The 25,558-nt window shown below is 44.4% G+C and overlaps 1 protein-coding gene across 2 annotated transcripts in view; it reads left to right on the top strand.

Moving 5' to 3' along the window:
* The window catches only part of GRK3 (G protein-coupled receptor kinase 3), a 73,050-nt gene that overhangs the window by 31,729 nt on the left and 15,763 nt on the right, over window positions 1-25,558 (top strand). For both annotated transcript variants that reach the window (XM_074921530.1, XM_074921529.1), the window contains exons 3-12: window positions 4,275-4,348; window positions 9,017-9,118; window positions 10,227-10,301; window positions 11,942-12,003; window positions 13,057-13,108; window positions 13,756-13,847; window positions 16,735-16,834; window positions 22,967-23,045; window positions 24,276-24,406; window positions 25,224-25,318. In XM_074921530.1, the coding sequence (XP_074777631.1) occupies window positions 4,275-4,348; window positions 9,017-9,118; window positions 10,227-10,301; window positions 11,942-12,003; window positions 13,057-13,108; window positions 13,756-13,847; window positions 16,735-16,834; window positions 22,967-23,045; window positions 24,276-24,406; window positions 25,224-25,318 (862 nt within the window). The remainder of the gene's footprint in view (window positions 1-4,274; window positions 4,349-9,016; window positions 9,119-10,226; window positions 10,302-11,941; window positions 12,004-13,056; window positions 13,109-13,755; window positions 13,848-16,734; window positions 16,835-22,966; window positions 23,046-24,275; window positions 24,407-25,223; window positions 25,319-25,558) is intronic.

Genomic DNA, 25,558 nt, shown 5'->3' with positions numbered 1-25,558 from the left:
AGAATTTTTCTTAATACTTAGGAGTTTTAGGTCCTTTTGAGCAATAATACTCTTGACCGGGTAGTGGAGGTGCTGATTCTGTTTTCCTCCATTATAAATCTTTAGTGAATTAATTCCAAGCCCCTAAGACCCGCTCTCATCTCTTGGCAATCTGGTTTTATTTCTTGGCTTCCCCGAAGATTTTTCCTTAACATCTCTGTCCTCCAGGCTCTGCAAGAGTCTCTCACAGTCCCCAGATCCTTCTTCACTCCTTGTCCCTAACCATCAGTCTCTGATCAATCATCCCCGGAGTTAAAGTTTCCCTGCAGACCTCGTGTCTTCCTGGCAGCGCGGCAGCGATTCGCCTCCTCCGGCCGCTTCCCCGCGCAGCCGTGGACGTGGGCAGGAGAGCAGCTCTGTCCAGGCAGGGCGAGGGATGCGTTCGGCTGCCTGCGATTTGCTACCTGATTACTGTCCTTTTGACAGAGAAAATGCCCGAGTTGACACCCTTTCCCTCTGTTTTCATGAGACGAGTCGAAAAAAAAAATAATCTCATTATTCATTAAATTATCAGTTAGTTAAAAAGAACTCCATCACTTGGCTTATCCTTCCCCAGATACAGCCTGCTGGAGATAAAGGTGCTGGACACGCACAGATTTTTTTACTGATGTCTGTGTTGTGAAGTGTTTGAAGAGCAGCACTCAGTATCCTGCAGGTCTTCAGGACAGGTGCTGGTTGTGGGGTGGGGGCTGTACCGACAGTCACACGGAGATCCTGGAGGGTGAGATGACCCGGGACTTAGTGGCAGAGCGGTGCATGTGTCTGTCATTCTGAATTGTTGCCTGGAAAGCTTATGGAACGTAATCCTTCTTATGATTTGGGTAGAGCATGTCTTTTAAAAAATAATATTAGAAACGTTTTTGTCAAGGGAGGTTGGTCCATGTGAAATCCAGTTTTTTCAATGACTCTATAAGCTGTATATCTTAATATACATACATAAGTGCTCTCGGTCCATAGGTACTTCAAAGGAAACTTAAAATATCTATTTTTATGTCAACCTAACTGGTATCAAACAGCATTTCTTACAAGGAATGGGTTTGGGTTTTTTTTCTCTGAAAAGACAATGGTGGATTGTTGATGAAAGCTGATGCTCTAATTTATGTGTTACACTCCGCGAGCGTTAGAATAATACTTCTTTTAGATGTTTGGGATACTGACCTTTTCAAGTGCATTTTTGTGTTGTTTTTTTTTTTCCCCTCTTGTAACTTGTAAAAATTACAATTAAAAAAATATTACCAATTTTCCTGGCTACGAGAGCATTTGTGTGTGACCTCGTGCTGTGCCCAGGGCGAGGAGCGGGGCCGGCCCCCATCTCCCACCATCCTGCTGCTCTGCAGGGTACGGTTTTGTCCACAGCAGGCTTGCAGGTGTCTTGGGTGTCCTCTTGGTGAGTGATTACAACGTTGGTAACTTCATGGAGAAGAGATTTTTCGTGCTATAAATTATTTTACTGCAGTATTTTCCAATAGGTTGGGTTTTTTTCATCATACGCTTTAAAATGCTGCTGTAATAATTCTGCTTATCTTCACTGCAACCTGGCTAACAGCATTTTCTCAGTATTAATTCATATGTCTAACTTATTATAACTATATTAATCATCTATAAAAGTTTTAACTTCTGGTTTTGGGTGTCTCTAGTTTTTTGCATAGCCGTGCAGTTTGGAAGAGAGAGACTGGGTGAGAAGCGGGCGGCGTAAGCCTGCTGGTGTTCCTTGTTCCCTGGTCTTGGGAACCTTTTCTTTCTCTGCAATAATTCAGTTTAAAAGTTTGGAAAATATTAAACAGGGCTAAAAATGCTTGGCATGGCGTTGTTGAAAATTTGTGTTGGTATATTTTCGCACTCCTCCCACAGTTGTCTTTGTGGGTTGGGTTTTTGTGTTTGTGGGTTTTTTTGGTAAACAGCCAGTAGCTGGGGCCACGCCAGGGATTTTTCTTTCACTGCATTCATTGCTGTTTGCGCCACTCTTTAGTCTCTTAATTACATGACTGTAATCTTCTTTGGTTCATTGTCCAAATAGAAGTTGACTCAATTCACCGTTATTTTGCTCGGTGCTGCCGCCGTTCCGATCGTGTGTAAAATAGGAGTTGATGACTTGGGTTCAGTTCCGTAGGTGGCAGGGTTTGTTCCCCAGCCCGGGTTGGGGCCACGCGTGCTGCTGGGGGGCGGCGGGACGTGCAGTTTGGAGTCTCTGGAGGCGGGTGGCTTTGGGTGGCTTTGGCTGGGTTTGGAGCAGAGGGGCCGGGCTGTGCCTTGCCTGCTCGGGGAGGGCGCCCGTCTCCCCCGCGGCCCGTGCCTCTGCGTTTGGTGCCCGCCTGGGATCTCCGTCCGTCCCACCAGGCGTGGGCTGCTCCGGCGCTTTGTCCTGTCCCCGCTGCAGGAGGGGAGGGCAGCTTATGACGGGTATTTCCAGTAAAATAGGAACCAAGACAAGCCTTTGGAAAAAAAAAAAAAAAAAAAGAAAAAAAAATGCTCCAATTGCAAATTGCTTTTAAGAAATAGAAAACTTGGAGTTGGTTTTGTTTGGTTTTTTTGAAAAGCACGTTTGTTTATAAAATATTTCAAGCATGATTATTTTTTTTAGAATAACTAGAAAGTTTGGAGAATCTCATAAGAGAATCTCTTAATTAGATTTCTCTCCTTATTTAGAGAACAAAACCCAGTTTGTGTAATCATTGAAATATCATCCTGATCAGCTAAATGAGTCAAGCGAAGTATAGGAGCTGTCTGGCCTTAATCCCTTTTCGGGTATTCTGACTGTGTCCAAATCAAGCCAGGGGACTCCCGGAGAACAACCTCTTCCGATAGGAAATTTAACTCGGGATCCAGATACAGCTAGAGGGGCTACCAAGAAGCTGATAGATGTTTTTTCATTGTACATAAATTAAAGCTTTTGTTTGCCTGATTAACGTTGTTTGTCTGCTGCCACTAATGGTTTGCTTCTGAGCAGTTGGTGGTTTTTTACCTTATTCAGGTCTTTGGTAAAATTAGATGATAGTGAGTTGAAAGGACATGGTCTTCGTAACTGACAGTAAATGCTCTCCTGTACACACTGCGGTGAAATTACTATGTAGCGCATGAAGTGGGTTTTGCATTTTTTTAAAGATAGTATACTCTGGGAAACATGGGATGTCGTAGGTGGTTGTATTATTTTTTAGTTGAGCATACAGTGATGTGCTACTTTTTTTTTGTTTTTGTAATATAATTTTGCTGTAAATTCAAATTGCAGTTACATTTTAATTAAAAAAAAAATAGGACTCTTGTGTGTGTGTGTGTGTGTATATATTTTTTTATTTTTTATTTTTTCTCCAAGTTGAAGAGTGTTTTATATCTCAATGTGCTGCCCCACTGGGAGAGGAGTCGAGCCGGACAGCGGGGTGGGGTGATTCCCAGCCAGAGCCAGCCCTCGGCTCAGCCCCTTTCTCGGTTTAGTTTACACTTTTGTGGCCTTACCTCCAAAAGTTGGGTGGTGTTTCAGTAAGTCTAGAGTAACTCTGAATAAGGAAAGGTATTGCCTGCTGCAGGGCACCGTTCGCTTACAGCTCTGAGGGGCTGGCAGATAACCCAGGCAGCAGCGGAGACAACGGAGCCCCACGGAAAGTAAAAGGGTGGCAGGTACCAGCTCTGGGCAAACGCAGTGGCAGAACTTCCAGGAGACAAAACATTAAGATGCTTCTAATGGAAAATTCTCATCAGCAGGCTGCAGAGGTCATGCTTTAAATTACTTGCAAAGGAGCTCTAAAGATTCTGTTGTAATTTATTGTGCTATAAAACCTATTAGAGTAACATTAACCAGTAATTCTAAAATTGGAATGCAGAAGAGGTTGCTTTTTGTCAATAAAAAGTAGGTAAATCGATTTCAAAAAATGAAAACATGTGGATAGTATCTAGTTTTACTCTTGACAGAAGAAAGAAAATCTGATCCATGAAGAGGAAGGGGATGTTCTGGTGCATTATGTAAACATCTCGTAAAATTCTCAGCAGGTAGAAATTGGAATATGCTTAATAAATCTTGGTGAGGTGAGGTGAGTGAGGTTTATAATCCTTTTCTGCTCAGAATGCTGTGGAGCTGTGGGTAATCGGGGTTGCTGAGCCGTGGCAGTTAGAGCTACTCACACAGCTACGTACCGTCCGTGATGGTCCCCGGGTGGTCTGTGTCCCCTCTTACTGGTTACCAGAGCAACGATACTTTTTTTTCTGATTATTTTTTTTTGTTTGTTTTCCTTTTCTCTTCCCAGGATTTTTGCTTTTTAAAGACTATTGCATGAACGAGATTGATGAAGCTGTCCCTCAACTGAAGTTTTATGAAGAGGTAAGTGGCTGTTGGTGGCATTTGGGGGCAGGAGGGCGTGCAGGGGTGCATGTTTGGTGTCATCCAGCTTCGTGGTGGAAGGGTTGATTTGTAAGGACAATATTTTATATAGTAGTGCTGGCATCTCAAAGGGACAAAGCTATCATTTTAAACAAGTTCAAGAGACTTTTAACAATAACAACGTAACTGTTTAATCAGGTTGGTAATTTGGTACAGCCCTCTTACAACATGATTTTATGAGAGTAGTGTACATTACTTTGCCTTCTTACTGAGCAAAAACTTAGGATTTAGAAAACTGAATATTTGCAGGAAAAATCTACTTAGCTCAACTTCTGACAGTGCTTTTTTGTCCTTCACGGGTAAAGCATGTTTAGATTTGAGGCATAATATGTTGAAAACAAAACAATAGCAGAAAGTTGCCTGAGCAGCCAACTAGTCAAGCGTTCGGTTCACCACATTCACGTGTCAGACAGTAACTTGGAAAATACTGAGAGAATGATGAAAAGGGGGAGAAGGCTAATAGAGATGAAAATATCTTTAGGTTTATCAATATTTACTGTCGTAAGGTACATGCTTTGACTGTGGTTCATTTGAAATGAGTTGAAGTTAGGTTCATCTCACTCTCTACTTGTTCAATCTCTCTGAAGCTGTAAGTCGGGTAGGTTCTTGTAAAATGGGATAAGCCTTTGATCTTCACTTGTGAAGACGACGACAAGTCTTAGTTCTGCTGCAAACCAGAGGTGAAGTTAAAGTAGGTAACATTTGCCAGCTCGCAGGGGAATTACAGCAGCGGGTTCCTTCTTTCAAAAGACCTGAAAGCAAAGCCAGAGCTTCTTATGCCTCTAGCGGGCGCGGGACCTGGATTCATAGCTGTTGCACGTAGTGAAGATTCTCCTTAGAGGCAGAAAGCCTGAACTAAACCAAAGCACCTTGGAGTGTCCCAGAGGAGCGGAGCGGAGCGTGGCTCTGCGGAGCACTCTGCCCTTTGTCCCTGGCGTGGCTGCCAGCTGGTGCTGTGGGAATCGTGGTGGCTTCTGGCTCGGCTCCGTGTCACCCCCCGAGGAGGTGCCGTGGCTGCTCCTCCGCTCCCCGAAGCTTTCCCCGCGCCCTCCGTGCCCCCTCACGCCGCCCAGGCAGAGCCCCGGGCCCCGTTTGCAGCTGATGCTGAGCAGCTGCCCGGGCTCCTGGGAAAGGAGATGGGGCTGCAGGTCCCGTGTCTGGATTTCCTGCGTCTCCCTGTGGATCAGACGGCAGAGCAGAGCTGTGCGGGCGCTGCGTGCGGCTCCTGGGGGCGCTGGGGACTCGCAGGGGCAGGGTTGCAGCAAAGCCCCCCCGGGCGCTGCGGAGGGGTGAGAGGAGCCCCCGGAGAGCGATACCAGGGGTGGCTTTAGATCGACCAGGGCAGTGGTTCTCTGTTGACACCAGATAATGGATGGAGACACTAACGGACGTGCCCGAGGCAGGCGTGTGTGCCGAGGATCAATAATGGGGGGGCACCGGGGCCCTCCGCAGCCCTGCTGTGCCGGGGAAACCCGAGGAGTCTCATGGCTCCATTCATTCCGCGTTATATTTGTGACGCTCTAAATATAAAACTGGAGCTAATCCTATCATAGGTGCTGCTTTCAGTTGGAACATGCACACGTGCTTTTAAAATGCAGCCTGTATAGCTCAGTTTTAATTAGAAATGCAGCCTGAGATAACCTTGTGTCTGGATTACTCTTAAGCTGATGATTTAAAATTTTTCGTGCTAGTGGGCTAACAGCACGCAGGTAGGCTAAGCTGGTTATCAGTTTGGAGATAAATCCTTAGCAATATACGGTTCCCCCACTCAAATTAGATGCTCGCTGTCAATTAAGAGGAATCTTTTTTCTATCGTTTCCATCTTTTCATATACTGAAGATATCGCTGTCATAAGTAATCGAAAAGGCGTGTTGTAACAGATTGTTTAGGAAGATTATTTTTAGCCGCCTCTTTATCTCTGAAACAATTTGAAATTGTATTTTTAGGTTATTAGCAAAGCATTGCCTAAAAAGAATTTAAATGCTTTGTCATGCACTTTTTGAAAAATCCCATTAAAGATATTTAAAGAGAAGTTCGTTGCGTTTTCTTCTGTGACACACTAGATTCGAAAGCTTTCCTTTTTATTTTTATATATTTGATTTACTTACTGCATTTATTACATGTAGAATAATTTGGGTACGTTGCTACATTAAAAATCACTTGATGTAGAAGCGCTCCGTACTCCAGGGATTTCATATTACTGCAGCTTAAGTCACGATCAGGCACTTAACCGGGTGAGTGATTCATCCAGATCGGTTTCAAAAAAAAAAAAAACAACCAAAACTTCTAGGTGCTTGAAAACTGATGCGTTCTGATTTCAGTTTTTGAGAAGATACTTTGTCAGACACTTTTCTTGAGGTGAGCTGAAGTTTGCCGGGGAAGCGTTGAAATACGCGGTGCCACAGTCTGTTATCTCTGGGTCAGGAGCGGTGCTGCAGCTGGCAGAGGCAGGTTACGGGTGTAAATGGCGACACCCCTAGCTCTGCCTCGTCCTGTATTTTTTTGGCACGGTACAGTACTTTTCTATTTAATAAACATGTAAAATTAGCTCGTGAATAAGTCAGGCACGCATGTCAGATGTGATCAGAGCAGGGGCGTCTCATCGCGTCACCGGGGTGCTGAGAGGCAGCGGGTGTAGGGGGACCCCCCCGGTGTGGGGGGGCAGGCTGAGCCACCCAGGGGGCTGGCGCACGTGGGGACTAGTGTCACCTGCTGTCCTCTTCTCCAACCCTTGACAAAACAAAAGAGCTTTGCTTAAAAACCCCACTGCAAGGACAGGTGGGAGAGGGACTGACCTGGCGCCAGTGTGGCTGGGGGGGGGGGGGGGGGCTGTTGCAAGAGACCCCTCTGCTTTGAGTGCAAATTTAGGTGGTTTAATAAAATAAATGCTGAAGGGCAGGATGTGGCATTCAAGTAAGACAATATGATACGAATCAGGCTTTCTTCTGTACTTCTAATTATTTTGCAGCATTGCATTAATTAAAAAATGTTTCTTTGGCAAAGATGTCCTGAATCATTTTAATTATAAATTGGTACCAAGGGGGAAGTAGTCACAGATGGCAAAGCATGGTGGAAGCGTTGCCTTACCGTAGTCAGCAAGCGAGAGGACTGCAGCTAGAAAAATACCAACTTTAATTACGGTGTTCCACAGTCAGAGGTAGATTGGTCGGAGTTTGTCACCTGGAGACCTGTTGCAGAATGGAGAAGTGCAGCCTGTAAAAGGAGCAGCCTCTGAATGAAGGGGAAAAAAAAATGGTGTATTGTGACATAGAGGCTAAACACTTTTTTTTTTTTAAAAATAAAAATTCTTTACTTCTGGAAGTCGTCAGCAGCGTGCTGTGTGTTGGCCCCGGTGCTGCCCTCGCTGCGCAGCGTGGCTGGCAGGAACAGCGGAGCCGCGTGTTCCATCCCCGCAGGCCCAGCCTGGACGTGCTCCGCGCCCCGGGAGGAGGTGCTGGTTTCCTCAGGCTTTATTCCTTCCCCTGACAGTACAGACAGCTCCGATACGGCCTGTTCCTGCCCGGGCAGGCGCTGAATCCGATCCAGCTGGGTCATCCTCTGCCTCGGTTTCCTGGGGGCGGCGCGGGCTGGGAGCCAGCCTGCACACGGACGTTGCTTTGGGTCCTGCGGCCTCTCAGGCTGGTGCTGGGAAGGTCCAGCAGTGAGAGCTGAGTCTCTTCTCTACAGATCCTGGGCAGTATTTTTTTACATTCTGACAGTCCTGTATGAACTTTCCCTAAATACACTCCAAAGGATCCTTGAACTTGGTGAGGATTTTTCTTCTGGAACCGATTTTCTGGTTTTGCTCTGTAAATGACCAAACGGGATGGCTGTTGCTTTGCCTGGACCACACTGACCTCCTCTATCCCACCTGAAGGAACTTGGTCTGTTTTATGAAACTGTCTTTCTAGCCACCTTTAGGATTTAAATTCAACATGCAGCTGAACTGCGTGAACATCTTCAAACGTGTTTTACATTCCTGCTCAGACGTTGGTACTTGGACTGGGCTTGGGCTGGCAGCCACGGGCTAGCACCAGCCAAGGCTTGTGCTGCCTCTGCAATACCAGAACCCTTCTGCTAGCCCAGGGAGCTGGGAAAAGGGCACGTGGTGCTGTGCTGCAGGTAGTCCAGAGCATCGAGTCAAATAATCTGAGACGAGGTCAACGCTCTTGAGTGTTAGCGGTGCGGGGTCAGTGCTCTCCGTCCGGGAGCTGAGCAGAGGGGAAGAAAACCTTCAGAAACATCGCTGTGCACGCGGGCTCGTCTCACCCCCCCCTGCACGCCCGGCCCTCTCGCTCAGTCAGCTTCTGGCTTCCCCTGCACAGAGCCGTGCTCTGGCAAACAGTAGAGGGAAAACGTGCTGCCTCAGCTCCGTCCTTTTCAGACTTTAGAAAACAAAGTTTTATAGCAGTTTTAAGCAAATCAGCTTCTTTGCATAAAAATTCAAGGATAAAGAGGGGAAATCTAGGCTCAACTGTGGTTGTTTTTAAGTCTTCATGAAGAAAATAAAGTAAAATAAAACTTCGGCCAAAGCCTTGTTTTTACCAAATGAGCGAAAAATCATTAGAAGCGTGCTCACCTAATGAACCCTTCTCTCTTGTATTGCAGATAAAAGAATACGAGAAACTGGATTCCGAGGATGAGCGTCTGACCCGAAGTCGGCAGATTTACGACACGTACATCATGAAGGAGCTCCTGTCCTGTTCACACGTGCGTATCCTCCAGAGCTCACGCTGCTCTTGGCCTTCCTTCAGTAACTTGACAGCAGCGATAATCCAAAAGAGCTGCAGTTTCACTCAGAGAACAATTAAGACTGTTGCTGAAGGAATTGTTACCACAAATACTTGTAGCGCTGTGGATTTCCGTTGGAATTCAGCATGTTTCTGGGGTTTTTTTCTTGCAGCAGTGAGATGTAACGATGGGTGCTGCGTGCCTGTTGTTCTTAAGCTTGGTGGTACGCAAAGGAAATACTTGGAGGTTTATCTGTTTTGTATTATTTTAAATATTTTAAAATACTCTGAGTGCAGCTTGTGTGTGTGTATAGGTGTGCATGTATACGGACGTTAACCAACCCCTTCCAGCCCAGCACAACCCTGCCCCCAAAAACTCAAAGCAACGTGAGCTGCCGGGGGCTCTGCGGGACTGTTTGGGTGCTGAACTTTGGTGTCTCTGAAAGCTCAGAGTAAAGTTTGAGGTTTTGTCCGAAACGGATCACGCAAGGATTTTATTTTATGCTTTGTTTGGTCACAGAGCAGTCTCCCATGCCGTACCGGGGACAGTACCCTTTTTAGGTGCCGTGGGAGTTGAGGGCGTGGGGCTGTGTTGTGGCAGACGCAGCTTTGTTAAAGTCGGTGAAAACGCCCGTTTCCTCCAGCTGAAGTTTCGGCCCATCGATCTGTATTGAACAGTTTCCTTTGCTCTTATTTTAAATAAGAATTTGCAGTGTGTTTTGCCCTAGTGCCACGGTTCTTTGGGTGAAGGGTTCAAGCGCTTTTTTGTGAAACGTGCAGTATTGGCTGGGTAACAAACCCATGTCTGCTTCTGTCTCTGGAGCTGTCCCCGAGATGAGATTTTTCCTGAATTTGTTAAAGGAGCATCATCCAGCCCCTTTGATCTTCACCTTTGTCCTCCTCATCTTCCCCTCTCCTGCCTTCCTGCTTCAGTGGAACCGTTGTAGTGCATCGCTCTGCCTGTGGTGCCCTCGCCCTGGGGCGTGTGTGGTTCGCGTATGGTTAAAAGAACAACAGTGCTCGAGACCTTAAATGAAAGTTGTTACCTTTCCAACTGTTTGAAACCTTTTCTTTTTCTTTTCCAAAAGCCTTTCTCAAAACAAGCTGTAGATCATGTACAAACGCATTTAGCCAAGAAACAAGTGCCAGCCAGCCTTTTCCAGGTGAGGTTAAGACAGTCTGAATGTTCAAGTTTTCTTCACTTATTTGACAGTAAGTGACTCTGTACGTGCTATTTTAGGAGACAGAATAAATGGTACTGGTACATACTCTTCGCTGTAATAGTGATATCAGAATGCTCTTCGAAGTCAAATAAAAATTACAAATTACTATTCTTATCGGGAATATTTTAAAGCACATTTATGAAAGCAAACTACACCCTGGCATATGAACAGAACGGTTTTAAAATTTACGTAATTTCAAGCCATTAAATGATTTAGAGTAAATCACTTTACATCAGAGGGATACACATCCTGTCAGGATAAACCAAACTGCACCGTGGAGAAATTGCTTTAATGTTTTAGTCATGTGAAATCTTTGTATTTCTCCTTTTTTTTTTTTTAATTTTAAGATATTTAAGATATTTAAGATATTTAAGATATTTAAGATATTTAAGATATTTAAGATATTTAAGATATTTAAGATATTTAAGATATTTAAGATATTTAAGATATTTAAGATATTTAAGATAAATTCCTAGTTGATGATGGTGTGGAGTGAGGCATTGGTACCATCTCACATGTTCTTCTGTCTCTCCACAAGACAAAATCCAATCAAAAGTTGCCTGTCCAAACAGGAGTTTCTGTACCATTAAAACTGTGCTTTTTTTAAACTTTCTAAAATTCTGAATTGTTCAAAGCAAGTATGGGATTTGCATCTCTTCCCTTTAAAAATAGATGGTATCCTGGCTCAGTCGTGAAGCTTTTGTGTTCTTATTTACTTTAGAAAATGAAGAAATGAGAACTGAAGTATTTCTTGTATTGTCACAGCTCTAATATGCATTGATGTGAGTTGAGAAATGCAGATATATGTTAACTTCTCTAGCTAAGTGCATTCAAGCAGTGTGGTTTTCCACGTGATGGACCTCACCAGTCATGGGAGCGTTCATAAGCTTAAATTTCTCTGATGTAAGCCTTACCTGTGTTTCTATATTGCAAAAACGTGAAGCTTGCTTCCACGTAACCTCTCTTACTGCTCAGTGAGCTGGTGTGAACGCTGCAGTGAGGTGAACCTCCCGCTTGGTAACTACATGGCTTGAGTTACACCTGCTCGCTGATCGGGTCGGGGTGTGAGATCGCTGTGTGCCGTCCCACCGCAGGAGGAAATACTGCTCTAGAGAAAGGCACTTGTGAATGGAAGGTGCTGCCTTCTCAGTAAGGACAGAGAGAAGCACCAAAAAAGATAAAGCCCGGCAGCAGCTCTGGGAAGTACAGACTCCACTGGAGCGACCATGTATTTTATTTAAATATCCGTGATACAAATTTATTTAAATATATTTGATAAAAATACTGTACTGTAATCTTTGTTTGGCCAAATTTGTTGTCCGTAGGCAGATGCTACACAGATTTCATACATCCCCCCCCCCCCCAAGGGAAAACATTTAAGGTTTTCTAGCTCATGCAAATATTTTATGTTTAACTTCAGGGCACCTGCTCAGATTCCTAAAGCTAAATGAAGCTTAGATGCTTCACTGAGCCTTCTTCAAGGAAAACACAGTAAATACCAGTGTGAGTTATATGTAATGGGTAGTACTGTGGGTTTATTGTGTGCTCAAATACTAATTGTGTTTCTTAACCCTTTTTAGCCATATATAGAAGAAATCTGTGATAGTCTCCGAGGAAAAATATTTCAAAAATTTATGGAAAGGTATGAACTTGACATATTATCTGAACTTTCTACTTAATGTATGAGGAAGCCAGGTCCCATAAGTATTGCTGTAAAATGAAGCTAAAAATGTTTAGTAAACTTCGTTTAATTAATAGTGTGTTATCAGCAAGCTTCTGCAGATGACTAGCTTTGTTGTATATCATGAGTAATGTCAGGATGTATGAGTGGAAAAATTGTCAAGTTGACGGATTTTACTGTTGCTCTTCATAGTAATAGGTTGTAGTTTGTCCTTAAAGCTTTAAAAAAAGCAGAACTATGTTCTCATGGGATGTTCTGACGTGTAACTGTCTCTTGCGTGTGACCGAAGGACGCGGTCGTTCTGGTTTGTATCTGGACACCTTGCAGTTAAGGAGAAAAGGTCTAGGAAAGAGTAGGAGGCACGGACCGAGTTCGGTGGAGCAGCCCCCCGTAACCTGAGGGGCGCTGCTCTTGTGTGCCCGGCCCGCGTCCCCCAGCAGGCAGGTACACGGTGTGAAGTGGTACCCGGAGATCTGCAAGTGGTTGTAAAAGTGACTCCGTAGAACTGACGTTTCTTACTCTGAAAAGAAATGCTTAATTATTTATGTAGAAAGGAGAAACTATTCTTTTGGCAACAGCTTGTGGTATTATTGATGTTTTTCCTATTTTAAGATAAAATGAGTTTAAGATGTTCCTTGGAGTATATGGAGGGTCATTAATGTAAATTGAGCTGCTTCTGTTTTTTCTTATAATTATCTTCCTCTTTATGTAATTTAAATGTTTGTTAGTTCCAAGGTTAGTTACTTTTAAAAATTAAAAACCGTCTGAAAGAGGTGTGAGGACATACTGAGCAATTTAAAATTACAGGGATGAAGTTACAGGGATGTAAAACTTTCAGGTTGCCCTGTCTAGCAATTGTTTTTCTCGGCGGGAGTAAGGTCACGATTGTTTGAAACTAAATGTCACAACACACCCTAGTGCAAATGTTATTTGAAGTATCAGAGTCTTGATGTTCTCTGTAGTGTTTTACACAGTTATGCTCAGACAACTTTTAAACTTTTTTTTTTTCCGCAGCGACAAGTTTACTAGATTTTGTCAATGGAAAAACGTAGAACTAAATATTCATGTAAGTATTTACGAGGATATTAACCTTGTCAAAGGCTGATGCGGGGAAGAAAATGTTCGGTTTTGAATAGTGCTTCTGAAAAGGCCTTATTACAGACTGTGGTGAATGTTACTGATGTGCTCTTCTATTCTTAGAGGTACAGCCCTAACGATTCCTTTCTGGATGTCCCTACAGCCGGCCTTGAGCTTTTTGATTTTTATAATAGCTGGAAGAAACCGAACTGCCAGAATTGCTGCTCTGCAACAGCCCCAGATTGCCTCCATCTCCCTTTTCCCACCACGGTTCTGACGTTGTCCCCAGCACCGCTTAGCTCTGCCTCCCCTTCTGTCCCTCTGCCCGGCGCTGTCACAGCTGGGGCCGTAGCAGGGCCCCCCCTCCCTGCAGGCTGCCTTACGAATGAGCCTGTCAGGCTTTGGCAACAACAGTCCCATTCGTCTTGCCTGTACTTCAGCCTGTAGTGCTTGCAAGTACGGTGAAATATAAGCAGTAAGGGGCTCCTTTTTCCAAAACAGTAAAGGCTAGATGAATTACAATAGTTACGTATCGTAAGATGTTAATAATTACTTATTTTTACAGTGAGTTTTTGAATGCTGAAAAATGAAGCCTGCTTTTGTTTTTTTTTTGTTGTTTTTTTTTTTTCTTTACAGCTGACCATGAATGATTTTAGTGTACATAGAATAATAGGAAGAGGGGGATTTGGTGAAGTGTACGGTTGCAGAAAAGCAGACACTGGAAAAATGTGAGTATATACGCACTTTATTTTAGAGGCAATTGTAAACTCCGAACTAGTAAGGAAATCCTTGCAGTCGTTTTCTTACAAAATCACCGTAGCAGTGTCACATTACTCCGTAGTCCTTTGTGATTAAATTTTATGCCAAGAGGTTCTGATTTCTGGGTCATCTTTAAGCTTAGTTTAATACTTGATCCTGTTGCGTGCCATGCAGTGGGGCTTCAGTCTAGCAGAGCTCTTAAGCACATCCTTCATTTAAATGATCTTGTCAAAATTAATGGAAACTGCGCATGAGTTTAAAATTAAGTATGTGCTTAAATGACTCCCTGGATCAGAGCCTGGAGCAGAGTGCTGTTCTTGTGGGAGCCTGGGGATCGTGTCAGGCGTTGCCTCTCGGCCGCTCGAGGTTGATGTCTCGCAGCAGAGCGCGGGGCCGGAGCTGCCCTGGGGCCGGAGCTGCCCTGGGGCCGGAGCTGCCCTGGGGCCGAGCTGCCCTGGGGCTGGACCAGGGCCGGAGCTGCCCTGGGGCCGGAGCTGCCCTGGGGCTGGACCAGGGCCGGAGCTGCCCTGGGGCCGGAGGAGCGGGGCCTCGGCGCTGCTGCCTCTGCAGGAGCAGATCCTGAGCGGGCTGTTGTGGATCGGTGTCACTGTGTCCGCTCCTGCTCCCGTCAGCACGTCACAGCGGTCCTCACTTCCCTTCGAAAGGACACAGCTCCGGTGGTGGACTTGGCTTTAGCAGAGCTCGCGGTGGGAACTCCAAGGTCACCCCTGTGTGGGGTTTTTGGTCTTTTTCTGGTCTTACCATTCACACGCTTCTCCTGATCATCAGATTTCAGGTTCTAGGCATAATTTTCCCGTCGTGTTCCGTTTTGAACATCTGGGCATTGATTTAACAAATTGTTCTCAGTATCTTACCTATTTAATTACTTATTTACAGCCCACTCCACCCCTTTCATCTTTCTTTTTTTTTTTTTTTTTCTCCTAACATTTTTAGTCCAGGGACCATCTTTAAACATTTCTCTTCCAGGGAAGCATGGCATGTTTGACGTGCCAAGTCTCTGCGGCTACAGCTGGCTTCACTGGCAGTTGTGTGTGCTTGGCATCCTTGATAATAATAAACTTCTGAGCTATTAACAAGTGGAAGACATCTTAATGTTGCTATCACGCTTAGTATTTTTGCAGTGACTTCAAGTATTTATAATAATACTGTTACTAACAGTACTGTCTTTATTCTTGCTTTGGTGCTTTTTTGTCCATGTACAGTCTGTTAATTTGTCCATGTACAAAAATGAACCTTTTATTTAGCTTGAGCCCCGCTAAGTAGGTGCCCACCCTGAAGAGGTAGTTCTCAGGTTCTCAGTCATTTTCATGCCTGAGTTTTGCTCTGTCAGGAGGTGGATAAACCTTGGGACTAGAAAGTGAAGCAAAGGACAGTTTTTGTCAGATATAAGTAGAATAAAAGGAAGTGAAAGGTGGGAGAACCAGCCTTTTTCAAAAGTGAAGCAAAACTTTAGACTAGGTTCAGTTTCTGGGTAGAGGTTTGGTTTAGTTCTTTCTTAATCCAAACCTGTTTACCCATCCCTAATCCAGATCCCGTCCACTCTAGATGGCTGCCTCTGCTGCACTTACTGCCTGCAAGGAGCTTGGGAAGCCACCCCTCGAAGGTAAATGCCATCGGTGTTTCACTAACCCTCAAAGATACACCTGAGGCTTCTTTCACATCACCTCCCTCGAGGACATCTAAGTAGGGGCCAGAAGTACGATGCAGGAAGCAGGCCAAAGGGGGAAGGGTAGCAGCTCTCTCCGAGCTCAACAACTCGATAGGAAAATGAGATCCTTGATTTCAATCGGCCTCAAATAGCCCCAGTCGTTCACTTCGATCAGGGACGGCAAAGCATAAATAAAGGGTAGCGTGTGAAATGTTATTTATAGTCATCGTTTACAGACTCCTCAGCCAGAGCACGTGCTGCGAATATATTCCTTGTGACGGAAACTTAAAATTCCAGTGTGTTCACGCTCCCTCTTCCCCCACTCCCAACGCATGCATGGCAAGGACTGAGGCGGCGTTTGCAGGGAGAGCAGAGCGAAGGTGATCCGAGGCGCCGTGTCCGTGCGGAGCTGTCGCCGTGCGGGCAGCTGATCAGCAGCGAGGCAGTGCTCCAGCGGGGCGTTTTCCTGAGCCTATGGTAAAACCAGCGGCCTAAAAAATCCACGGTTGCCCGTTGTCTAGAAATCTTCTATGGAGGAACACACGTGTCCTTCGCAGCTGCTGTCTAACAGTAGGCTCACCTCACGTCTTGAAAAATACCCAGACTCCATTATATCCTACTCTGGTTTGAAGGTGGTTAGGGTAACATTATTTTCTGAGCAAAATTTTATTAATTTGTATAATACGGATGGCAGACGATTAGAAAAGCTTTCTTGTGTATATCTGACCTTTTTATGAGTAGAAAGAAAACTTTAAAAACATCCACATATAAAACTCAGCGTGTGTTCAAGATACTGCTTTCCTGGTGGTGGAGTTGAAACTGTTAGAATTAAGTGGAATGGTAATACAGTCTGTTATTTAATTCATACTGCAAATCCTTGCTTGTAGGTATTAAAAACCCGTATGTATGGTATGTAATTCCTGTATCACTGTGGTTGGTTGGACACAGAATTACTCATTAAAGCACATTTCTCTGTCGGGGGGCTTCTGCTGAAAACGTTTTAATTCTGTGAGATTTGGAGGTTTTCTTGTTTAGTTGCGTAATGATGTTTTTAGTGCTGGGTTTAAGTCTTTAAAGAGCTTGCTTACAGGATGCTGTAAATGTGCACGGCCTAACTGTTAGTGGTTAATACTGAGTCTAGGAGAAAATTTTTTCTGGTGCTTTTTCTGAATGGTTAATATTTTCAGGTATGCAATGAAATGTTTAGATAAGAAGAGAATCAAGATGAAGCAAGGAGAAACATTAGCCTTAAATGAAAGAATTATGCTGTCTCTTGTCAGTACAGGAGTAAGTATCATTGATTTGTTATTCTTTTTTTTTATTGCACATAATATAAAAGCTGTTACATCGAATACATATTTTTATTGCATATAATATAAAAGCTGTTACATATAATACATATTCCATCAATTCAGTTGGGTGACATGCAAAAGCTAAACTCCCCTGGAACCTCCCCCCTGATTCTAGCAACGTGTCTGATATAAAATGGAAAAGCAAGCTTGCTTTTCAGTTTGGGTACTTACAGAAATGAGCATCTCGGCTGAAGAGGCTCGAGGACATTCCCGTTTTTTAAGCAATTAATTCTGTCCCCCCCTTCTGATTTTTTAAATATTCTTTTTTCCAGTGTTTATATTTGAAACTTTTCCAGAACATTCTTCTGTCTCATAAAAAAAAAAAAAATCCTTTTCTTCTATAGTTACTTATTACTTTTGTAGAACATAAGGTGCTATTTCAGAAAGCCCTTCGGTTACCTGTTTGTCCTCCTGTTCCTGTGCCTGGTCTGTGATGCTGACTCTGCTTACCCCGTTTTTCCATTTTATTTATGTACTTCAGCTGAGCACCTATCAAGGTGCACCAAGTCTGCCCGTCTAGCATATTTAAAATTAGAACTATCACTGGTGTGCATAAAAAGCAACCCCGTGGGCGCTGGTTTCACCGGAGCGTGTCTTGTGCCCTGTGGAAGAGAAGCTCGATGGTGGCTGCCGTAGGCTGGGCTCAGAGCAGGCTTTGGTGGGCCGGAGCCTTCCCAGTAGGCCAGCCTCGTTAAACAGAACTTGAAATCGGTTCTATCGCCATGGTTACATGTGATGCTGGTAAAAAGGTTAATTTTCCTCACGACTGCCGCGGTGTACGAATTAAACATTCTGTTTGCAGCTTGGTGTAAACACATCCCCTTTTCCCAGCACATTGAAGCATGGGAAGGAGTTGCCTGTGATTCTGTTCTGGGCTTGCCCAACAGGAGTGCAAACAGCATCATATCTGCAGTGCAGGAGGATTACTGCCTTGGCTCGCAAGATGGCAGAGAGCAAATAGGGAGCTTTATTCTCAGAGACAAGGTCTGTATCTTGCAGAGATTAGGTAAATCCTGGTTCAGGTTCGACATTACCCAGGTGATTTCTTTTTGGAAAAAAAAAAACCCAAAACAAACATTTAGCATCACTGTGTCCTTGAGGTGCACATGCAGCATCCTTGCTGCCTTCTCTTGAGGGGACCCTCAGCCTGTGGGGGTTCAGGATGTGCCCTCCTGGCCCGCAGGTAGCCACGGGAGGACAGCCCCCCCTTGTCTTCTGCAAACTGGGCTTTGAAAGTGGAGGCTTACAGGTAGTTACAGAATTCCCCTTGCTAAACAGTGCTCTCCTATTGTCAAGTGAATCGGGCAACGCTTGGTACTTCTCAGCCTCCCGGAGGCATGTGAGGTGCTCTCTGGTGCAGGCTGACAGAACGGCAGAGCCGACTGCACTTTGGTCCCTGGAAGAGCAGCTTTTTCAACTTTTCTTGCTACCCATCAGATCATCTTCCTCTGCTGTTAGAAATACCCTGGTAAGGCAAATCCTACACCCGAAACCAGGGAAGCTGTGCGTCAGGGTGTCATCCTAAGGTTGAACTTGCTCCTCGCTGCAGAGCTCTGAAGGAAAGACGAGGTGTTTCTTGTTGTGCCTTTCATCAGAAACTCCTGCCCTGCCTCGGCCTCTCTCCGCACGCACGGAGGTGAAAAATCAGGGAATTGCCCTTAACGCAGAGTTGCTTCCACATTTGGCTTGAACATAAAGATAGACGAAGGATGGGGAAGTATTTCTTTGTTCTTCTGTCTGTGGAGTTAACAACGGAGATTTATCAATTGGACTTTTTAATCAAGTTAACTGTTCTCACCAAAGATAAATTGTGGCTTGTCCAGGAGTGTCAGGAGTCCTGAGAGCCAGTGGGGTGAAGTTCTGTAGTGGAGACTAGACACGAAATCTAGGCAAATTAGTAATAATTGTCCCATTAACTTCAATTTGTGATTCTGTTGCTCCAGTACTGAATGTGAATTTTCATGTCTAGTGATTCAATAAGAAAATTGTTCACAAGGCTGCTAATGGTGGAGCTAGTCACAGCTAGTCATTCTGCAGCAGCAAAGCAAGGCAAAGCATTTGGGGTTTTTTGCTAAGGATTATCAACTCATTAGAGTGTAACTTCTTGAGATTGTCAGAAACTTGAAAGAGAACTTGAAAAGAGAGATTGTGTACCAAATGCTGCCCAATCGGGTTCGCTACACCTGCTGTTGCAAGAGATGCTGGAGCATTTTGACTATGCAGAATTAAATGGGTTTGGAAGTGGTAGAATCAGATAATTCATTGAATTCCCAACTGTGAGTGGTTAGGTCTGAAGGGCACGTGCCTTCCCCGATGACAGGGTTTGTGTGCTGCCCGGAACGGAGTGGAACTGGGAAGTTCATCAGAGTGCAATTAGTCATTTAACTGGGAATCCAGATGTCTCTGCAAAATACATAATAACAGCTGTGCAGATTACACATACGTTTGTGTAATCATTTTTGTTAATCCACCTCAAATTTTGGCATTCACAACTGCTCCTTGATTAAGGAGCTCCCAAATTTGAGAACATCGTGGCTGGGTTGGGGGAGGTTTTTCTCGTTTTGAGTCAGCTCAGAGGTACAGCAGGCACCCCTGCGGAGCACGGGGAACTGCTTGGGGTGGCCTAATAATACAAAACGTGTTACTCCGATTTTCCATGGGTTTCTTTGCCTTGTCGCTCACTGTTGGTGTTGACACGGACAAACTGTTGCTGAGGTTTGTCTTTCCTCTTTTGCAAGACGCAGGCCCTGTCTTGCTCTCTCCCACGGAGGTGTTCACTCTGGAGGCTGGAAATGCACTGTGAAATTCTTAGAAGATAACATAGTAGGGAAAATATTTTACTTTCTGTTGAAAGAAAAAAAAAATATTTATCTTCTGTAATAGCCATATTTGCCTAACATTAAAAAACCAGAACATAGAAATCACCGAGAGCATCGCCGCTGGTGGACTGTATAAAAACAATCTGCCAGAAGATGCTGGTTTTGGAAGGAAGTGGTTATTTAATAAATCCTTTTCCTGGCGGGTAGGAGGTGGTCATTCCGGCAGGCTGTTGCCAGACAGGGCTCTAGCTCTGCTCTACTGTGTCTGCTGGTCCTCCCATTCTGAAATCATGAGGCAGTTAAGCTGGTTTGCTCAGCTCTTTTTGAGATAATTTGACTAAATACTGGATTCAGGATTCCCTCAAAGGATGGTAAATGTAAGGAAGGGCAAAAGTGGACAAACTGAACAACAAAACATCTGAGATCGATAATCAAACAACTTTTTTTTTTTTTTTTTCTGAGAAGAACAGGTACTTTGTTTTCATGTGTACTGAGATTTGTAGGAGTCTCAGTTTTCCTCAAAAAATGGAAACTATTCCCAAATCTCGATTATCACTTGCAGGAACAGCAGACAGTAGCCGACCTGCACATCTTCTGGAGCGAGACCTGTCAGGACAGAGCTGCTCTTTAGTTTAAAATGCTACACAGCTGCTCTACACTAGGAACACTTTTTTTTACCTGTTTTCTGTCATTTCTGCAGTCATGCTCTACGGCCAGGTGCTTGGAGTATGGGAATGAGTCCGAATCAAAGGTTTCCTTCTAAAGTAATAGTTAGTGTGCTAATTTAAAATATTACATTCCTACTATTTTTTAAATTTGTTTTTTTTTTCCTTCCAAATGATTTATTACCAGAAATTTGTCTTCAACAGTTTTTTGGACTTAATCCTGGATTGTTTGGATGAAAGGAACTGTTTCCAAACTATTCTCAATTCACACTTTATTGTCGTACTGTTGCTTATTTTTTTCGGAGCAGAAGCTTGGCTGTATCAAAGTATTACTCTCTTGCAACATTTGCTTTATTGCTCTATGTTTCATTTTTTAAAAAAAACCCCAACAACCTCTAGGATATTTTTTATTTTTGTGCTGGAAAATACTCTTTGCGGTGGTTTTTGCATCAGAAAAATCACAGTACTACAATTTCTTCTCTCTGTTAAGCAGTGGTAGTGATTAAATTAGGAAGGCTTACACGAAAATGAATTATGCATCAAACTGACACTTGCAGATTTCTTCTGAAAAATGAGATCCATAAAAATACAGGCATGTTATGTTCTGGTATAGAAACACCCTTTTATTTTTCTATGTATGGTGTTTCAATTTGAACACTAAATCCTTCTGAGTAATTAGATTGCTCTAAGGTTTTAGGAAGCCTGCTTGGGGACGCTTCTGAATTATCCATTTGATTCAGAAAATTAAGTTAATAATTCTACTGAAGCTTTGGTTCTGAAGTTAAGTGGTAACTACAGTAGTCTGCAGTTAGGAGCCACGCAAAGTTTATAACGAGAGGAACTATCTTTCGTTCGGTGCCGTATTGACTTGCCTACAGTCTCCTTATTTCTAGGACCATTTAGCAATTAGAAAAATGTTAAAAATTTAAAAAAAAAAAACCTTCCTGGATGATTCTGCGGGGCGTTCAGACCCGTGCCTGTGTTCTGCAGAGCTGCCTCTGTAACCGATGACGCACAGTTGGGTTTGGATGTTACTGCAGGATCGGTCCGAGCGGTGCGGGAGTCAGCGGGGGCTGCAGTCAGGGATAGCAATCTTTATTTCAACCTGAGGGGGTTTTGTGGAAGGGTGACACGACTGGGGCTGTGTGGGTGAGGACAGTGTCACCGTCCCCTCCCTTTCCTGCTCGGCAGGGCTGGCGAGGCGGCACCCCACGCCGCGGCCCCGCGCTGCCCAAGGCCGCCCTGTTCTGTGCTTCTAAATTGGGAAGGAGGCGAGTTCCTGTCAGAGGTTCCCAGAGCTTTCACTATCAATCCTGCCGGCGTTAACACATTGTTCGAGTCACGTTAGGTCACATTCGTGCTTCCTGCGTGGTGTCCTGGCTCGTCAGCCGTTAAGCTCGGCTTAGCTCGGCTTCCTGTCAGCCTCTGTGCTTCGGGCTCCGTGGGCATTGCTGCCCAGCCCGTCCCGACAGCACGGCCGCTCCTCCAGGTCGTCTTGTGGACAACCCAACAGTCTGTGCAGCTTTGGAGAAGGGGTTGACGAGGTAATAACCACCCCTTGTTAATTAGCCCCCGGCATCCAGCTTAGGCCTAACGAAGAGAGGAGGATCTGCCAGCGTTCCGCTATGGTGGCTTCAGAGGTACCAGCACACCCGACGGGTCCTCCGTGGGAAGGAGGTGCTTTGCCAGCTGTATTTTTTTTGTGGCCGCTTGTCTTAAACCTCCGTGCGAATTAAGGTTAAAACGCATCAAGAGGAGGAAACGTGCCCCACGAGTCCATCCCCGCGCTGCAGTGACATTCTTCAGTCTGCACCCACCAGAACTGGTTTTCTGGGTTTTGCATAACCTGGACCTTGCTGTTCTCGCTTCCCGTGCGCTGCACGCGCGGCGGAGCTGCAACTTCCTTCCTAGTCTATTTATGTTCCTTTTAAGCAGACGCTGCAGACGCTGCTGAGAGCTGAAGGGCAGCAGCGGGAGGCAGGTCACCCCTCTGTCACCCCAGCTCTGCAGGGGGATTCTGGGGCCGTGGGCAGGGTGTTACCGGCGTAGCTGCCTTTAACGTATAGGTGAGGAGAAAACTTTCCGTTGGGATTTTGTACGTGCTGTGACTCAGCTTCTCAGTCAGTGTTCCAGCAGCCGAACGTTCGCCGTGCAGTCGTGAGAAATAGTGCGTATCCTTTACACTTCATGGGAACAGCTTTATTTCTGTCTGAGCTGGCCTAAAGCTTGTTAGCTTTAATGTGTCTTTCATATAAGTCTAGTGCAAACTCGGGTAAATATTTTTGGAATATTTTTAGCTGCTGTACTCGCAGGTCTGTGGAAGACAGGGATGCTACCTGTGGTTTTGAAGCCTTTGGCTCTTCACAGCTTTTGGAATTTTTCTGTTGAAAAGAGAGAGCAAAAGCTAAGATCTCTAAACTGTAAGCGAAACATCAGAGTTTGTAGATTAGTACACAGATTTCTATAGAAAATTATTATGAATATTGGCAAATACCATAGGAAGAGTATCACCTGTATTTTTAGCTTCTCTAAGCAGTACTTTGCCTCTTGCCTAAGATGAACTCTTTGCTCCTTTCCTTCTAGGACTGTCCTTTTATAGTGTGTATGACCTATGCCTTCCACACCCCTGACAAACTCTGTTTCATTCTGGACCTGATGAATGGTAAGCAAGGCTCATGTGGATGATGATAATAATATTACAGGAATATTGGCAAGAGGACTTGCTGAGATCACAAGGAGAATTAGGGAAAAATAATCTGAGGTGTGAAGCATCGGCCTGCTAGCAGGAGGGGTAAACTGATCTAAACCAGGGAATGTATGAAGATCTCTGCTACCTTATAACATTAACATATGTAAATAAAGACATCAAAGGGCCTACTAGGCTGGAAGCTTAAGGAAATGAGGGTCGTGTGGAGAAATGTGTGAGGAGATCAGGGACACAGCTTTCAGAATAAAAATTAAAGGGCTTCTATAAAGAGCTCTGCAAAGAAAATTGATGGGGGAAGCACTCCACAAAAGGAAAGAAATGACACTTAGAAGCCTTAGTGTAACTCCAGTGAGAGCACAGAGCGACTGGCCGTGTTAAAGAGAGGAGATACTGCAGTGCCCCTGTTTGCTGAGGGTGCTCAGCACCTGGGGACCCCAGCTCTGGCTGTGGTCCTGCAGTGAGCACCTGAAGATGTTGGACACGTGTGCGTGTGCCATGTGGCAAAGCTGGAAATTTAATTGGGAAATAGAGCTCGTATCCTGTAAGTAATAGAGAGTGGCTGTGGTGTTTCGCAGGTGAAGATTCTCATTAAAATCGAAGCTGTAGGTCAAATTCCAGTAACTGGTTGATTATTTTAAATCTCTAGCTTGATCAGAAACAGTTTTCTAGGCGTATGCCCAACTTGATCTCTTGATGGGGTGGATTAGTTCACAGAGTGACATTCTGTTGTGTCTGTTCTTTGATGAGGAAAGGGTGAAAACATGCCCAGCATGAATATTAGAATGTTTTGGCCCAGATGACCTTTCAAGGTCCCTCTCAACCCGGGCTGTGCTTTATGCTAATTCATTCAGTTCTCCAGAAGCTGTGTATGTGACTGCATTTTACTGGCTGTGGAAGTCCTTTGCATTAAGACTCAGTTGCTGGATTAGTCACTGAATGCAAATGTATATGAAGCAGAATGTATCTTTAAAATGGAGTTTTGGATTGATCAAATTTATTTATTAACTTTCTCAGGTATTTAGTCACCATATGTACCTGCAGAGTGTGGGCCTGGCTCTCTGTGTGCTCCACAGGCTATAAGAACCTACAGCTGCTATGCTGTAACCCCACAACCTCCTGCTGTCTGCCTTTGAGACAGGATTTTACTGGGTTTTTTTAATTGTGTTTCAATTCTTCTAATTTTAGGAGGAGATTTGCACTACCACCTCTCCCAGCACGGAGTGTTTTCTGAAAAAGAAATGAGGTTTTATGCTACTGAGATCATCCTGGGTTTAGAACACATGCACAATCGCTTTGTTGTATACAGAGACCTAAAGGTAACCCTTGACACGGCGACTGCGTCCACACGGGTGGTTGTTAGACAGCAGCAAATCATCCAGACATACTGATAAATGAATTCTCTTACCTGAAATCTTTTCTTGGGCAGAATACAGATTATTTCTTGGGCTGATTTTTCTCATAATTTTTCAAAATAGTTTCAATCTGTGCAGTTTAACCGACCTAGGAGATGCTTCTTTGGGGTCAGAGTAAATCCTGTGCAGTGTTACTCATCTCACTTACCATCTTAATGATGCTGTTAATTTAGAGAGTGCACCGTATTGCAGAGAGCCCCGAAAGAGGAGTGTGTGTGGTGGGAGACCAGCAGGAAAGCAGTTGCTCAGGGTGTTCCACTGACAGTTGGGAAGTTGAGGGCTGCCACAAGATAGGTGTCCACGAGCCACGTGATGACAAAAGTGGGGAAAAAGTCTGCACAGAGAGCACAGTGTCAACGGCAAATAGAGGGTGTTAGAGCCACACACAGACGCTTCTGTGAAAGAACCAAAAGCGATGTGGACTTGAGGCCAGAACAGATTTATTCTGTCGCGTGCCTTCTGTTTCAAACCTTGGCTGGTTTTCTTCTTCTGTTACTCTTCAGTATTTCATAACCTGTGGAGTTGATGGTAATGCTGCGTTAGAATGGAGATTTTGTCTAGAAAGTGTCTGTTATACTGATGTGAAGAAAAAAAAAGAAGGTAATTACCAGTTACCACAGAGTATTGATGTCTGAGAATGGGTTACAGTGTTCTGGGGGTTTGTAGTTCTGTCCACTGAAGAGTACCAAGCAGTAACCTTTCTGTGTCTGTGGATCTCCAGCCTGCAAACATCTTGTTGGATGAACACGGGCATGTGAGGATATCAGACCTTGGGCTGGCTTGTGATTTTTCCAAAAAGAAGCCACATGCTAGCGTGTAAGTATTATGGATGGGAGCTTTGCTGCACGTACAGTTATTGCTAAATAAGTCCTTTAAGTGTCTTTATAATTTCACTTTGCCTAAAGAAAAAAAAATAACATTTGTGTGGCACAGGCTCGCTTTATAACCCAGCTAAGCTGGGTACTCTGATAAGGTTTTTCAGTCTCCTCTCTCTGTTTTCCTGCACAGTTGTAGCAGCTGATGTGTAGGCATGGCTGGAAGATGACACATTATTTC

Source organism: Athene noctua, chromosome 17 (assembly GCF_965140245.1).
Source record: "Athene noctua chromosome 17, bAthNoc1.hap1.1, whole genome shotgun sequence".
Taxonomy (NCBI): domain Eukaryota; kingdom Metazoa; phylum Chordata; class Aves; order Strigiformes; family Strigidae; genus Athene; species Athene noctua.
The sequence above is the reverse complement of the archived record's forward strand: the minus strand, read 5'-3'. Positions and strand labels throughout refer to the sequence as shown.